Source organism: Pecten maximus, chromosome 15 (genome assembly GCF_902652985.1).
Source record: "Pecten maximus chromosome 15, xPecMax1.1, whole genome shotgun sequence".
Taxonomy (NCBI): Eukaryota; Metazoa; Mollusca; class Bivalvia; order Pectinida; family Pectinidae; genus Pecten; species Pecten maximus.
In genome coordinates this window covers 24777204-24794338 of record NC_047029.1, presented here as the reverse complement: position 1 = coordinate 24794338, position 17135 = coordinate 24777204, and the positions used below count along the sequence as shown (strand labels likewise).

The following is a 17135-nucleotide window of genomic DNA, read 5'->3' as shown; positions in this document are numbered from 1 at the left end:
GATGGGAGATCACTCTAAATTGAAATGAAGTAGTTTCGTTTCACCCGACCACTGGTGTAATCTGATAAATTGTGACAACCTTACAGGTGCCCAGCAATGGAATGTAAATACGAGCTAATATGTATGTTATTGAAGAGGAAATCCTTTGATTGAAGTTCTGGAAGGATGCGTAACAATTTCAATAGTTTATTTTGAACCGAATGTGTGTTTTCATGTGCAAAAACACTTGAAAACAGAACGGAAGTCCAAATTTCTTCTCGTCGTCCTGCCATGGAAACATCAACATGGCTGCTCCAGGACCCGAGGTGACAGCTCTTATGAAAAGAGGGAAGCGAAATACTGCCAGTTATTATAAAGGAGAGTGTTTTCGAAAAGGCGGACATAATCAGTCGCTGTTTAATCTTTTGGACAGTTTATTCGACCCGAAAACAAAATCTATTGACGATGTTGACACGATTGATTGGTGTCGATGGTTGATTGCTGGCGGATCCACATTTGACGAATTCACTAAGACAGGTGCTTATTTGATATCTTTCTCGTTCATGTTTCAGCTGTAAAATTCAATTGACAACGACTTGAATATATCAGAAATATTATGCATGATGAAAGCATGCATTTATTGGGAGGGTGCTGTGCATTCCTGAGATGTTTGTCCGATTTCCAAACGCCTACGCGTACAGTGAATGGTTCCACATCCAAAGTGCACGCGGTCTGCATATATTTACCTCCATGGCATATAGCATGAGATATATCGACTGATAAATTGCATCCACAGGGACCAGACAAGATATATTCAATATTTATTAATAAATAATGGATATATATATTCTGTAAATATATATATAATCAAGAAATTTATGCATAACATACAGACTGTCTGGTTCCTGTGGTTTCATTAAATGTGCATCAAGTGTGCATATCATGGTGCAACAGCGATCATTATGTCATAGAGATAAGTAGGGATTCTTTCAAGATAACATGGCAAGCAATTTTATGAAAGATACAAGAAATGGTTCTATGTTATTGTACACGCATAATTTGTTAAATACAAGTTTCTAGAAAATTGTGCATGGTTTTCACCACAATGCTCCTCATTTTCCTCATCTTTATCATTAAAAGTTACCTATGTGTATACTGCAGCTTGTTCATATATGTCACAGGAAGAAAATGCGGGACATAATAACAAACTCCCAAATTCCTGCTGGTTCTTTATTTATTTAGTAACCGGAGACATTTCCAGACGTACAAACATAAAAACCCCTGAAACATAAAAACAGCCGGACTAAGTACAATGTATATACGGTATATATCAATATATACCGGCTAATACTACGTGTATACGAATACGTGCTTCATGTTGATATTCAATAAATATCTATTACACGGTAACTACGAATTCTGTATAGTATATATAACCTTCCAAGACTTCAGCAGTCTGGTGAAATAGTGTCACGTCGTATAATACATCGTAAGGTAGTAGTTGCTGGATCCCGGAGGATATGTCTCAGCCAACGGTTAAATGGCAACTGCGATGATTCGCGCGAGTTATGGAGTTTTATCTAACGTTCTCTCACTCTTGCACGCTTTTCCACACTTTCACACCCTAATTTACATATAAGACACAAACAAGACTAAATAAGGACAATCACGAGACGACCACCTGAACTACAGACAAGATACAGACGTTACTATAAATATATAAATAGACAAGGTACTTTCCACAATACAAGTAACTCGACGACACATACATATTTGTAAATCATATATACAAATATTTAATTAGCCCCATACTTGTACCGGTGACATATATATCGTACTTGTCAACTTTTTTGTAAATTCCACACGGGCAAAACACCAAAAGCAGGTGTTTACAATTTCATGTCTAGAAATTACATTTATACATGTATCACTAGGGATTAGAAAAGTGGAAATTCGCTCGCCAAAGTGGAAATTCCTACCACTTTTGGCTTAACCTACCAGAGGTTTTTAGTAGTTTCCACTTTATTTTTTATATTTCCGCAAAATGTTTCCTATTACCACTGCTTTAATAGTCTTTCCACGGATTTATCATTCTTACCACTAGCTGTTTATTCTTTCCAGTACAATTTAGTAATTACCACTAATTATATATAATTTGGTTTAATTGGTAAAAGTAGACCGCTAGTAACTATAAATCGTTCATCTGTTTCAGAATACTTGCCGATGGCCTCGTCACGGCTGAGCGCGTTCACCTGTGTGTCAAACGTGCCCCGTGACGATGGCAAGTAAAGGCTTCATACAGTGAACGCGCTGTAAGTTTAGCTGAACCATAGCTCTTGACGACCATGGAATTATTAAATGTATATGAACCAACTGATTTATGGTTGTTTTGTTTTCATTTCCATCCACTATTTTTACAGTTGAAATCAAAATCCTTTGATGATACAGCGCTGCGTTTGCTGCGTACATATCTGACGGTAGGTATCTAGATGTGCTGCTAAGTGAATCAAAATTACCATGTAAAACCATATGACTATCTTCTGAGAGATGTATTTACCGAAATTATTAAAATGTCCCACACAAAGTTGTATTACGGTGTTTGTTTTCACTTCCAACGGAGAGATCTCGACATATGTGTCTGTGTATTGATAGCAGATCGAGAGCACCAACACTGTTACGTAGGTGTGACACGTGGGAACACACTGTAAGTTTAGCTGAGCCATAGCTCTTGACGACCGTGGAATTATTAAATGTACATGAACCAACTGATTTATGGTTGTTTTGTTTTCATTTCCATCCATTATTTTTTTAGTTGAAATCAAAATCCATTGATGTGCAGCCGGGGACGTCGTCCCCGATTCAGCGCTGCGTTTGCTGCGTACATATCGGTAGGTATCTAGATGTGCTGCTAAGTGAATTAAAATCACCTTGTAAAACCATATGACTATCTTCTGAGAGATGTATTTCCCGGAATTATTAAAATGTCCCACACAAAGTTGTATTACGGTGTTTGTTTTCACTTCCAACGGAGAGATCTCGACATATGTGTCTGTGTATTGATAGCAGATCGAGAGCACCAAAACTGTTACGTAGGTGTGACACGTGAATCTCGGCCGAGTTGTGTGCGCTAGACTTTATATTTTGCTGAAACTGTAATAGATTCTACTGGATTATTCGATTTAAAACGACAATACATTGTAGATATCATTTTACTGTTTTGCATGACTTCTGCATGTACGGACTATCCGCGTTGTCTTGGATGACCTTTCACCTTCAATAGATGGCGCTGTGATTGGGAACGTTTGTGTGCTTTTTTCTCGAGTTATATTTTGTGAAATAGTGCGGTAGCGCGATATTGTATTGAAATTTGTTTGGTACAACAATCAGACTACTACATTAACGGTATTGTAAAGAATTCCATGATAAAAGTGAACTAGATTCTACGTCCCGGATTGAGGTAAATGTGGTTAGCAGTAACTACAGATTGGTACTTTTATTGTAGGTTAGTCTACATCATCCTGTCGGATACAATGAAGTGTACGGGTAATAGGATTATCTGCGACGGACATGCAATCCAATTATTATTGATAGTTTCTTATTATTATTTTGAATGAAATATGCCACCGGGAAAAAAAAAGGTATGGTTGATAATCAGAAGTGTCATAGATTTTACTTCAGGAACTGGAAATTGGATGACGACGGGTCCATAGTTTCATTTTATTTTGGTATGTCCATTATATACAGATCTGAGGGTAAAATATATAAAGCAATGTTACTACAAAAGACCACCGGTTTTATTAATTAATCCAACTCTTATCTGTTAATAATGTTAGAGAGTTGTCAAAAGGTAAATATCTCTACTTGGCTAGCAAAAGACAAAATTGATTAGTGTTGATTATATATCGAACAATTTTCATGTACATGTATGCAACACTCTCCTGTACACCTCAGTATTTGTTTAATGTTATATATCTTGTATACCTGAAGGCCTTAGGGCTTTTGGTAAATAAAAAAACGGGACGGCACCATCCGCATTCATAAAGACAATTGTTTTATAGATCATTCGATTGGGAATTTTAACTGGTCGGATTGGGGAAAATATCCAATTTTACCATGGGAAATGGGGCCAAAATTCTACCCCAAATCGGCCCCCAAAAACATGTTAGTGTGTTACTGTCGTGGGGGGGGGGGGGGGGGGGGGGGGCGGCGATCAGGGCTAAGAAGATCAACAAGATGTAGTATAGAAATATATTTTGTGCATATTAAAAAAAATAAAAGGAGTGAGAGAAAAAAAATTGTGTAAACAGTTTAATTTCTGTTGGTGTATGTGTTGATATGTGTTCCTATGGTTGTCCGTATACTGCCCCGGGTCTAAGCAACCGGTTACACTGGACAGACAGTAAAGGATATCACTGTTCCCATGAGGTACAGTATACAGTATTTGTAAGGTTTTGTCGGAAGCTTTGACCTTCCGGGGAGTCTCTATGGTGTGTGCTACTTCATGTATTGTCCAATAGTGTACATGCACACACAGTGATAGAGATTGAAAAACCAAAAATACAAAAAAAAAAAAAAACAATATTCACAAGATGTTATGTCAGATATAGATTAATTTGCAAAAGAAGTTGCCAAAATTCAGGTTTTGTAATAAGTATGCGTTAATAGGTATCAAGATTCTAGTTAAAATATCTTCATTAAGAGAAAAACACTTTCCCTTTCGACTTTTATGCTAAGTTATCGTGTGAATAAAATCAATGGATCCCATTTTGCCACTATTTTCAATCAGGGTACAGTGGACCCGCGATAATCCGGACGCCGATAGTCTGGAAAACTCGCAGTCCGGACGGAATAGCACGGGAACGGATTTCCGTAACGTTATTTGTACTCACCAGTCTGGAAATTTGGATTCCGTTTCCGGAACCCTACTTTGGGAATGGAACGTACTTTTCATTAGTAAATTCACCCAGTAATCCGGACGATGCCCGGTTAAGTCAACCGTGTCGACAGCTATACAGACTATCGCTTGACACTGTGCGTAGTCATAGCGACCGCTGCCAGGTCATAGCCCCGGGTGTTTACCTGTGTGACAATGTTAGCTTCTTTACCGGGTCTTTTATTTCAGGTTTTTAACTTACGTAAGAATCATAAAATCATGGACTGATCGTAAGTAAACTAATGTAAACAAAATCATCAACAACAAAACGAAAAAAAAACACGGACTGATTCGGTGACATTACATCAGAGACGCCTTATAGGAAAATATAGAAACGCGTGAACACGTACCTGCAATAAATGCGAATTAGTCAACAATAATGTAAGTGCTGAATAAACTTTTGTTAATTAACAAGTGCTACCGAAACCAGGGACATATATAAGTTTCTATTATAACGGGCCATATTAATATAACATGTAACATCTTACTAATATTCTATTATAACGGGCCAAATACACCGAGTATCATCTTACTAATTTCTTATCATAACAGGTTGTTTATAACTTGTAACATTTGATTCTACCATGTTTGCTATGCAACGCCAGTTTTGATTCGTTTAAAACCATGTATTATTTTCAAATAATACAAGCTCGAAAGTCAAGGCTGTAATATTCACCCAATATTGGTAATACGGTTACTTTAGCTGAGTGTGCTAACGGGTTAGTCTTTCAATGACTTTTTATCAGGAAGTGTATGATAGATGTTCTTGATCTTGGTACTGTAGTGTCTGTACAAAGACATGCATATTTTATACAAAAAAAAAAAAAATTCGTTTGATTTCATCAACCTGAAAGTGAATTCCCTATAGTATAAACGCAATTCTTAACAGAATTCAAGTTAAATTTACGCACAACCTGTATAAGCATATTTTCGGAATTTTTTGAAGTGCACGGAAACCAAACGCGTCAACTCACAAGTAATTATCGGCGCGTGCCAATTAGAACGCCAGAAATCACAGACACCTGTGGTGTAAGAGACAGGTGTGACGAGCGTAATCTCACACCTGGCAATTGTTTCTCTGAGCATGTTTGTTTATTTATTAAAGTCTGTTGACTTGCGACACACGAATTGAAAGTAAAATTACAAGGATCTCAATCAATTCACGATTATTACACAATTACAAAAAGTCATACACTTTAACCATTGCGAATTCATAGATTATATCTTTCTCAAGCATTTAATCGTCGATAATCCATGAGACCGTGACATGTAAAATAAGGGATAAAATCTGTATAATTATTTAGAAGTGTGTTGGAGGCTTCAACACAGGTTTTCATTCGGGAGAGATTTAGTCTATTGTAGATCATGATCTATACAATATATTACTCTCTGAATGAAGTATCCTTCATGACTAAAAGAGGGTTTTGTATAGAATACAACGCATACGTTTACTGTACCTTTGTATTTCGTCTTTTCTCACAAACCAGAGTATCCAGAACTGTTGTATTTTTGTGGTATGCTTATTTGAATATTAATTTGCGAATAAAATAGCACATTATTTTATTAAAAGAAATATTGATGCCGTGTTCCTTTTATAGTAACGAGGAAGAAATGGTAAACACATAACTAATATACCTTTATTGGTGATTGACCGATTATTGGGTCGTGTATGGCATCTGTTTGCCCCTGGTATAATACATTAGTCTTTGTTACCCAAGCGGTCATTTTGAGAGTCGATTTCACTAAAATCTTCTTCTTTTTGAACGCTCAAACTGATATTGCTGGATTTCGACTTCTTGTCGGCAATATTCGCCGAAATCATCAACCTCAAATCTCGTGTCCAGATCGTATTCAGACATGCTGTGTTGTTACTGTTCACACTGTCGTCTATACTGCTGGCCACCATTTCAGTTACTGTTAAACCTGTGGCGTCATAGACTTCAAAATCAGCGTGACTGACCGATACGCTGATTAACAGTCGACCGACAGCGCTGTAATAAACAAATGAACTAACAACTGAAGGCAATCGTCATTTTAATGGCCACGTGTTTCATTGACAATCATTCATCCTTCTGATATCAACCTAGGAGGTTCTTAAAAGATTTTTTTTTCTTTCTCAAATCAATCCACCGCAACTGAGGGGCCTACATAAGTTGCGATGTCGTAGCTCAAGACGACGGGTGCATGCTTAGTGCAAGGATATAAGTACTTCAATGTAATTTGGCTATCCAGGATATGAATCATTTGATAAATCTTTCTGCCATTATCGCATCACAATGAATGGTACAATATATTAAAATTGCGAAATGCGCTGATGAATGATCTACACGTGACGTTATGGACACATTTACGTTTCTGGGCATGACGATATGACAACTGATTGTAGTTTTTAGCTCACCTGGACCGAAGGTCCGGTGAGCTTATGTCATGGCGCAGCGTCCGTCGTCCGTCCGTCCGTCGTCCGTCAACATTTGCTTCAAATCGCTACTAGTCAAAAAGTTCTTATTGGATTTTGACCAAATTTGGCCAGAAACATCCTTGGCAGAAAGGGAACAGATTTTGCATAAATGGTGACTCTGACCCCCAAGGGGCCAAAGGGGCGGGGCCCAATACAGGAAATAGAGGTAATTCCTTTAAATCGCTACTAGTCATAAAGTTATGAATGGATTTGAACCCAATTTGGTCAGAAACATCCTTGGGGGAAGGGGAACAGATTTTGCATAAATGGTGACTCTGACCCTCTAGGGGCCAAAGGGGCGGGGCCCAATAGGGGAAATAGAGGTAATTCCTTTAAATCGCTACTAGTCATAAAGTTATGAATGGATTTGAACCCAATTTGGTCAGAAACATCCTTGGGGGAAGTGGAACAGATTTTGCATAAATGGTGACTCTGACCCCCGAGGGGCCAAAGGGGCTGGGCCCAATAGGGGAAATAGAGGTAATTCCTTTAAATCGCTACTAGTCATAAAGTTATGAATGGATTTGAACCAAATTTAGTCAGAAATGTCCTTGGGGGGGAAGGGGAACAGATTTTGCATAAATGGTGACTCTGACCCTCGAGGGGCCAAAGGGGCGGGGCCCAATAGGGGAAATAGAGGTAATTCCTTTAAATCACTACTAGTCATAAAGTTATGAATGGATTTGAACCCAATTTGGTCAGAAACATCCTTGGGGTAAGGCGAACAGATTTTGCATAATTGGTGACTCTGACCCTCGAGGGGCCAAAGGAGCGGGGCCTAATATGGGAAATAGAGGTAATTCCTTTAAATTGCTACTAGTCATAAAGTGATGAATGCATGCATGTTCTAAAAACAATTCTTGAGGTCTTTGAGACCTAAGAGAGTCTGGACTTCATTAATCTTTAAAGCAGTTCGGATTCCCACACTATAACCATATATAGCATTGTTAGAGATTTACAAATAAAACAAATTGAATATGAACATTATTTTGACATTTGGTCTAATCCAACCAGGTGAGCGATACAGGCCCCATGGGCCTCTTGTTTAATATATGCTGGAGTATTAATCACGTACCCGTCCTTCTAGTACATGTTTTGTTTTAAGTACAGCAATTTAAATATTGCTACAGAATGACAGTTTAGAACAAAAAAATACTGATAAACACATGGGACCAATTCAAATCCGATCACTCAAGCCTTTCCAGTAGAAACAATATAGGTCAAATCATCTTACCTTAGTTGGTCACCGAACAATTCTTTGCTTGCAATAATTGATAAAAGTGGGTACCAATGATAATAAGCCTCTTGATTATCCCATTTTGATTGCGGACTCCGTCTTCCGTTGTAATTCATTGTGATTAGACGGTTCTTCTGGAGATCTTTTTTATTAACAGGTGACGGTGGGTTCACGCGAGATTTGTATACTGGTCATAGTATAAGTTGTTGAAATCGACAGGCGTTAAACAAGTGAATACATTTCTACGTCTATGGACCTGGTACAAATGATGGTGTTTACCTTTAAAGTTAAATGAATGTTAATAAAACCAAAAATATCAATTCCAGCGGTATTAACAAATCAGTGTCACTTCAGTTCATTTAATTTCGTAGACCTATCTGCCCACAAGTCGCTACTTTCACTGTACTTGAAGAAATGTATCGAAAGTCGCCACCAGACATCTTGTGAAAACAGAAAGGTAAGAACTCATTGTTATCTTTCGTGGGATGATGAAAATGACTGACGTCGCCATTTTTTTTGTACCCTATAATGGTAAGTAATAACATCATGAAATTACTAGAAAAGTTCCGTTGCGTTAATTATAATAGGTCGTTTATGTATACCCTGGTACCAGGGACCTATATATTTAGTATATAGGTCTCTGCTGGTACTGTACATTAAATCCAATGGAGAGATCATTTTTAAACCAATGATAAAATTTAAGACAATGCATTTTGAAAAAAAAAAAAAAAAAAAAAATGAAATCCACTAAAGCAGCCGACTATTTTTTAATGGCGGGAACCTTGCAATATAACGTGGACAACAGAATGCATGTGTTTGGATATCTGATTTCCTAGGTATGTCCGATAATTATTAAACCCGTATTCACTTTACAATGTGACGCTTAGTTAAGTATCTGACGACTTTTGACTAATTTGTGTGTAATCAACCCAGTTCTTGTGATCACTGCTTAATACGTAAATTTGTATGTAATTAATAACATGCATCTTTCAATGAGTCGTCGTTTCACGTAACGGTGTTACAAAGCCGATATCCGTGTTTAATTTCCGATCATAAATTTATTACATGTATTTGAGATTAATCAATTATCGTATCACGTAATGTATGATTGTGCATAAATTCTGTAACATTTAGGTCGTAGAGAAAAAGCAATGTACCGTTATAAAAACAAAACCTACACATTGTAACACAGGTAAACACCCGGGGCTATGACCTGGCAGCGGTCGCTATGACTACGCACAGTGTCAAGCGATAGTTTGTACAGCTGTCGACACGGGTGACTTGGCCCGACATTTTTTTCTCCTCGTGGTGAAACAATCGTCCGGATTATTGAGGGAAATTTACTAATGAAAAGTACGTTCCGTTCCCAAAATGGGCTTCCGGAATCGGAATCCGAATTTCCGGACTGGTGAGTACAAATAACGTTACGGAAATCCGTTCCCGTGCATTTCCGTCCGGACTGTGAGTTTTCCGGACTATCGGCGTCCGGATTATCGCGGGTCCACTGTAATGTGATTTAAATCGTATTTTTATTTTTTGACGAGTTTATGGTCACTTGGTTACTTCGGTGAATCCAAATTGCAACAATCAAATTATTTTGTCACATGTAAAAAGATTGCAATAATACTATCTTTGAAAATATGTCTGTCAACCCACCGTAATAGTTAATTTGGTAGACTTACGAATCTTGGTTCATAACGGACTATCACACGTTTATCAGTTAACTTGATTGACAGCTGACACTTTTATAAGACGAGTCCGTACCCGACCGAGCAAGATACGTGTGTAATAGGACTATAGCAGGGTTATACCAGGGACATAGATATAGAATACTTCTGGAGAAAACTTCCTAAAAACCGACTATACATTATTTGATACACAATTTATTTCAAATATTTAATGAGTGAATGAGGAATGTATTCCGCTTTTTACATAGTTAAAACGCTAAAAGAGAACAAACAAAAACAATAATCGTTTTGTTATTAAAACAAAAAACTGTCTTGATAATAACTTACAACCCATCTTGAAAATCGAGTCGCCGCGGGTAAACTTTCAGACGCCTACTTTTACCAAAATCATCACATGTGATATAGGACCTATGATCTACGAAATGACTTAACCCATGGATGTAATGAAGACAAACTATTGTTTTCACTTATTTGACCATAGACGTGCATATATCAGTTAATCACGTGTAATAACAGGTCTCTGGTTTGACGATCCTTCTGAAATGAATTGAGAACAAATATCGTAAGATATCCCATCCTCGCTGTCGCTGGCCGTATTTTTCAAGGACTAAATACCAAGTCCGTGGTTGGAGGCCTAGCAGTCTAATTGCTCTAATCTACAAATATCAAAAAACAAAATCTTGCCTTATAAACGTGACCGTTGTGTAGACTTTCTGAAGTTATTAAACACAGCGCCGTCTATTGAAGGTGAAAGGTCATCCAAGACAACGCGGATAGTCCGTACATGCAGAAGTCATGCAAAACGGTAAAAACATATCTACAATGTATTGTCGTTTTAAATCGAATAATCCAGTAGAATCTATTACAGTTTCAGCAAAATATAAAGTCTAGCGCACACAACTCGGCCGAGATTCACGTGTCACACCTACGTAACAGTTTTGGTGCTCTCGATCTGCTATCAATACACAGACACATATGCCGAGATCTCTCCGTTGTAAGTGAAAACAAACACCGTAATGCAACTTTGTGTGGGACATTTAATAATTCCAGTAAATACATCTCTCAGAAGATAGTCATATGGTTTTACAAGGTGATTTTAATTCACTTAGCAGCACATCTAGATACCTACCGATATGTACCCACAGCAAACGCAGCGCTGAATCGGGGACGACGTCCCCGGCTGCACATCAAAGGATTTTGATTTCAACTAAAAAAATAATGGATGGAAATGAAAACAAAACAGCCATAAATCAGTTGGTTCATGTACATTTAATAATTCCATGGTCGTCAAGAGCTATGGTTCAGCTAAACTTACAGTGTGTTCCCACGTGTCACACCTACGTAACAGTGTTGGTGCTCTCGATCTGCTATCAACACACAGACACATATGTCGAGATCTCTCCGTTGGAAGTGAAAACAAACACCGTAATACAACTTTGTGTGTGACATTTTAATAATTCAGGTAAATACATCTCTCAGAAGATAGTCATATGGTTTTACAAGGTGATTTTAATTCACTTAGCAGCACATCTAGATACCTACCTACCGATATGTACCCACAGCAAACGCAGCGCTGAATCGGGGACGACGTCCCCGGCTGCACATCAAAGGATTTTGATTTCAACTAAAAAAATAATGGATGGAAATGAAAACAAAACAGCCATAAATCAGTTGGTTCATGTACATTTAATAATTCCATGGTCGTCAAGAGCTATGGTTCAGCTAAACTTACAGCGCGTTCACTGTATGAAGCCTTTACTTGCCATCGTCACGGGGCACGTTTGACACACAGGTGAACGCGCTCAGCCGTGACGAGGCCATCGACAAGTATTCTGAAACAGATGAACGATTTATAGTTACTAGCGGTCTACTTTTACCAATTAAACCAAATTATATATAATTAGTGGTAATTACTAAATTGTACTGGAAAGAATAAACAGCTAGTGGTAAGAATGATAAATCCGTGGAAAGACTATTAAAGCAGTGGTAATAGGAAACATTTTGCGGAAATATAAAAAATAAAGTGGAAACTACTAAAAACCTCTGGTAGGTTAAGCCAAAAGTGGTAGGAATTTCCACTTTGGCGAGCGAATTTCCACTTTTCTAATCCCTAGTGTATGCATATGCATGTACACCTCCTAAATTTGATAAACTTCACCTTTCAATAACATTTCTAGCCACCTTTCAGCAACATTTCTGCTAGACCAATTTCATTTTTCAAAATAATGACATAATGTTTGATAAAAAAAGGATTGCGTCTGATGATTCTGAATTTAGGGTAAAAAAAATGTGAGTCTCACTTCCAAATTTGGAAGCAATGTGGATGTAATTCATAAAGAAATGTGCACAAATCATATATGTATACGTAATGTAACTGTGAAAATTATTTTGTCATTAAATCCTTTTCAAATTTAACATATTGTAAAGAAAACAGGAAATATAATGCCTTAATATTCCAGCACTTTGATTAAGAAGAAAACTATTAATAATGATGAATTGATAAGGAAATAAATGAATGGAATCTTGACTTTTTTGTAAGCATTAATGTATATGCACACATGTAACTGAAATCTTTGACAAGTTGAGTTAACTTCCCAGCTGTTATAAGGGTCAATTCAATACATAATAATGAATTCAGTTGAAGTCTGAACTTCCTGGCCCCTTCTGGAAAACTGCATAAATTTACTCATTTATATTCAGAGTTCAAGGAAAGCTTTGCATATATATATAGTGTAAATATTCAGTGCTGGGCTTTTTCTGGGGGCTTTTAGGGGCTGATAAAGCACCAAATTCCTAATTGAAATTATTTCATATTTTGACCAAATTCTCTAAATGTTCTTTTCCAATTCACCAATTTTCTTCCCAAAATTAGGTAAAAAGGTCCCTTCCCAAATCAATGAAAAAAAGGCCTGCAGTGTTTAGCATATAGGGACACCCAAAATGTTTTGTCTCCAAACATGCATGTACAGTTTAAGCTTTCTACTGTGATAATGATCGAGACTCTGGACAGACATAATTCGTGACTTTTACTCTGTGTACGCTACATGTACGTAAGCCATAGTTAAATAGTTTAACGGAAAATGTGGTTTATGAATAAGAACTTATTGAAGGAAAGTAATTTTAACGGAAAATGTGGTTTATGAATAAGAACTTATTGAAGGAAAGAAATTACTTTGTTAATTTATAATTTAAAGCTACTGTATGTGATATGTACATGTACATATGTCATGCCACATGTACAGATGATGTAGTGTTGGTAGTAATGACTATTAATGACGCTAAAAAGACTATCGTGATAGTGTTGTGATTGTAAATTGTGATAATATTGCAATAATCCAGAGTCTATTTTATCAGCAGATTGACATTATTAAATATATAGGGGAGATAACTCCACTTTATGTGATAAAAAAGAAAAACCAAAATTGTGTGTTGTACTTTATCTATTCTCATGCATGGTAATGTCATTCTTCCATAATTATCTTATATTTATCATTATCTATCTCTACAAGAAAGGTTTTATTATATGATTTTGAAAAAATGAAAAAAATGATCAAATTTTCATATTATGGTGGGAAAAAATACTCCCAAAAATAAAATTCTTGAGCTTGTAGGTAAAGTTTCTTAGCTGAAAAAGTGAAATAGAATTCTCCCTGTAGTCACTTAACATTTTCAGAATATTGCAGTTTTTCATCTTTATTTTGAAGTTATAATTTTTTTTCTTTCTAATTTCATGTTTTTTCTAAAAATAAAGCATAAAAAGAAACCAAGCATAGAAAGGCATTGTATTTTTTTGCAAACAAAAACAATTGGTGTTGCAAAGATCACTCATGTCAATATTCATCATTTTCAGACAGTGTCCATCTGTCCGATTCCATCAAATGTAAACCATAAATATAACATGCATGAAATCTGTAATAATTTGAATACAAATGAGGATAATTTTTTTTCACATTGCAGTTAAACAATATGACAATGCCATTATTTGTGGGTTGGTGTGGACAGCCAACTTTGTGGCTTACCGTTGCCGGACTTGTGGAATCTCGCCATGCATGTCGTTGTGTGCCGAATGCTTCCAGGCAGGAATGCATGAAGGCCACGACTATAACATGTTCCGAAGCAAAGCGGGCGGAGCTTGTGACTGTGGGGATGTCAGTGTTATGAACAAAGATGGGTAATTATGTTTTTATATCGAACATTTTCTATTCTTTAAATCTTACGCTTTCTTTAATATATATATAATTATTGCTTCATAAAACTCAAGGTAATTGAATTGAAATACAACCCTGCTGTATTCGTGCACGTGAGACCTTTCTCAAATTATGCACATTTTAAAGTTTGTGCTCATGCTCAAGTAATTTGAATGTTAAATCTGATATCGGAGAATATTCAGTGATTGATAAAGGAATTTCAGAAAAACTTCAAATGAGATATTATTTTTGACTTTTAGGTTTAATTTTACTGCTATTTCTTGATTTAAACACATTTAAAGGAAGTGTGGTTGAGAGCAGATTTCATGCTTATAATGTTTTGAACATGAGAATGGTTTCATGAATAAGGTCCCTGTACGTTTATTGATGGCTATTTTAATTACTACACAGTTATGACTTCTGAAAACCTTCCCTTTATATAGATGGTCTAAATGTTTGAAATATGATATTTTAATTATGATTTACCCGGTAGTTTTTGAAAAAATATTAGTTTTGGGATTTGTCTTGCTTTTTTTTGTTGCTATAAATTAAAGTGAATGTCTGGACAATGTATCATATACACTATGTGTTGGTGATCCGAAGATATAGATTTAAATTTCCTGTTGTAGTTGTACCGAGAGAAATATTTATAATATATGTACAATTCGTATCCATGTATGTAAATACATTACGATCCAGGTATTCATATCATCTAATAGACGACTTCCACAATGATCATGTCAGGGTATCGGGCCGACCATCACTGCGCCATTGAAACGTTCTTTTTAAGATTGCTGATATGGCGCAGCGGTATAAGCTGCAGATATTTCTGGCTAGGTGATTGGGTGCCGTAGATCGTGAGTTCGAGGAATGGTCATGGCACAAGTCAAAAAGTTGTCTTCCTTTGTCATTTGTGTTTCTATGTTATATATCTATTTATTAGCACAATGTATCATATATATACACTATGTGTTGGTGATCCAAAGATATAGATTTGAATTTCCTGTCATAGTTGTACCGAGAGAAATATACATATAGAATATGATATATTAATTATGATACACTTTTTAAAAAGATCTTAGTTTAGGATTTGTCTTGTTTTTGTTTTTTATAAATCTAACATCTGACTATAATTTCTGCAGGTTCTGTTTGCGTCATGGACCAAACCGTGGCAAGCAACACTCTACCCCTCCCCCTGATCTGATGTCCATTGCTGAAGCCATGTTACCGAGAGTTGTTCTCCGACTCATACACCACCTACGAGACAGCTCAAATATAGGTAATTGGTCAGGAAAGTTTGTAACAGATAATGGTATTATAACTCCCAGAGAATGGAGTTTATAAGAATAAAAAAATATGTTTATTTAGAAAAAAAAATGCTCGACAGTTTAATTATTAAACAGTATAAAAAGAAAATGAAAGGAGGAAGACAATTACATTGCTCTAATTTGAAAAATTAAATTTTCAAGGAAAACCACATTCACCATTTTCTGACCAGGGGTGGGGTATGTTTACTCAAATGATACTATAATAAGATATATATCTGTTTAAATATATAATGATATATACTCTTTACTGGCACAGAATTTGAATCAGTCGTACACTGATCATGACAGACTCGAGTTTCTGTCAACATCTTCACGGCGATAACATTTATATAGACCACAATATTATCTGATATGTTAATATTAATGAACTGATTTAAACTGTAACATAAAAAAATTGATCATATTTAACCATCTGCAATTTAATGATGTAAATTTCAAGCCGGTATCTAATAGTCTAAAATGAAGCTTTTAACGTAAACATCACTGCAATTTACACACTATGACATAGATTTTGCAAATTGATCTTATATACAAATGTAAATGACTCATGACTTTGTCAAAAACAATTGTGTGTTTAGACATGCAGGGTACCTACTCCTTGGCTATGCAGGACGCAGAACAATACCTGACATTTCTTCACAGTCTCAGTGACATGGGAGCGGCTATGAGGAAAGTGATGGGACAGGCACTGACAAACCAAGTCATCTACAAAAACCTGACAGAAGGTTAGTACGTCACTAAGATGTCATATGACTGGGTAGATTTTAGATCCGCGGAATATTATTTGACTGGTTGAAAGTTACATCATTAGGTAATTTGATGGATAGATTTTAGGTATAATGATCTTTTGACCATAGATTTTAGATTGGAGGGACATTTGATTTTAGAGTTTAAATTTGACCATAGATTTTATACCTGATGGCTATTTGATTATAGATTTAAGATGGGCTCAGGACCAATTGACTACAGCTTGAAGATGGTGGGGCCATTTTACCATAGCGTTAATTTTACCATAGCGTTAATATTGGAGGGCCATTTGAGTATAGATTTAAGATGGGAGGGTGTTAAAAATAGAGGGACATTTTACCATAGATTTTAGACTTGATGGCCATTTGAGTATAGATTTAAGATGGGAGGGTGTTAAAATTAGAGGGCCATTTGACCATAGATTTTAGATTGGAAGGCCATTTGACCATAGATTTTAGATTGGAGGGTCCTTTGACTATAGATTTTAGATCAGAGGGTCATTTGACTATAGATTTTAGATCAGAGGGTCATTTGACTATAGATTTTAGATCAGAGGGTCATTTGACTATAGATTTTAG

General features: G+C 36.3%; 1 protein-coding gene across 1 annotated transcript in view; it reads left to right on the top strand.

The window, feature by feature from the left end:
- The first annotated feature begins 63 nt into the window (after positions 1-63).
- LOC117343432 (E3 ubiquitin-protein ligase UBR3-like) overlaps positions 64-17135 on the top strand; it is a 58476-nt gene continuing 41404 nt past the window's right edge. The window contains exons 1-4 of the mRNA XM_033905773.1: positions 64-516; positions 14253-14466; positions 15625-15761; positions 16389-16535. Coding sequence (XP_033761664.1) covers positions 285-516; positions 14253-14466; positions 15625-15761; positions 16389-16535 — 730 coding nt within the window. The 5' untranslated portion in view covers positions 64-284. The remainder of the gene's footprint in view (positions 517-14252; positions 14467-15624; positions 15762-16388; positions 16536-17135) is intronic.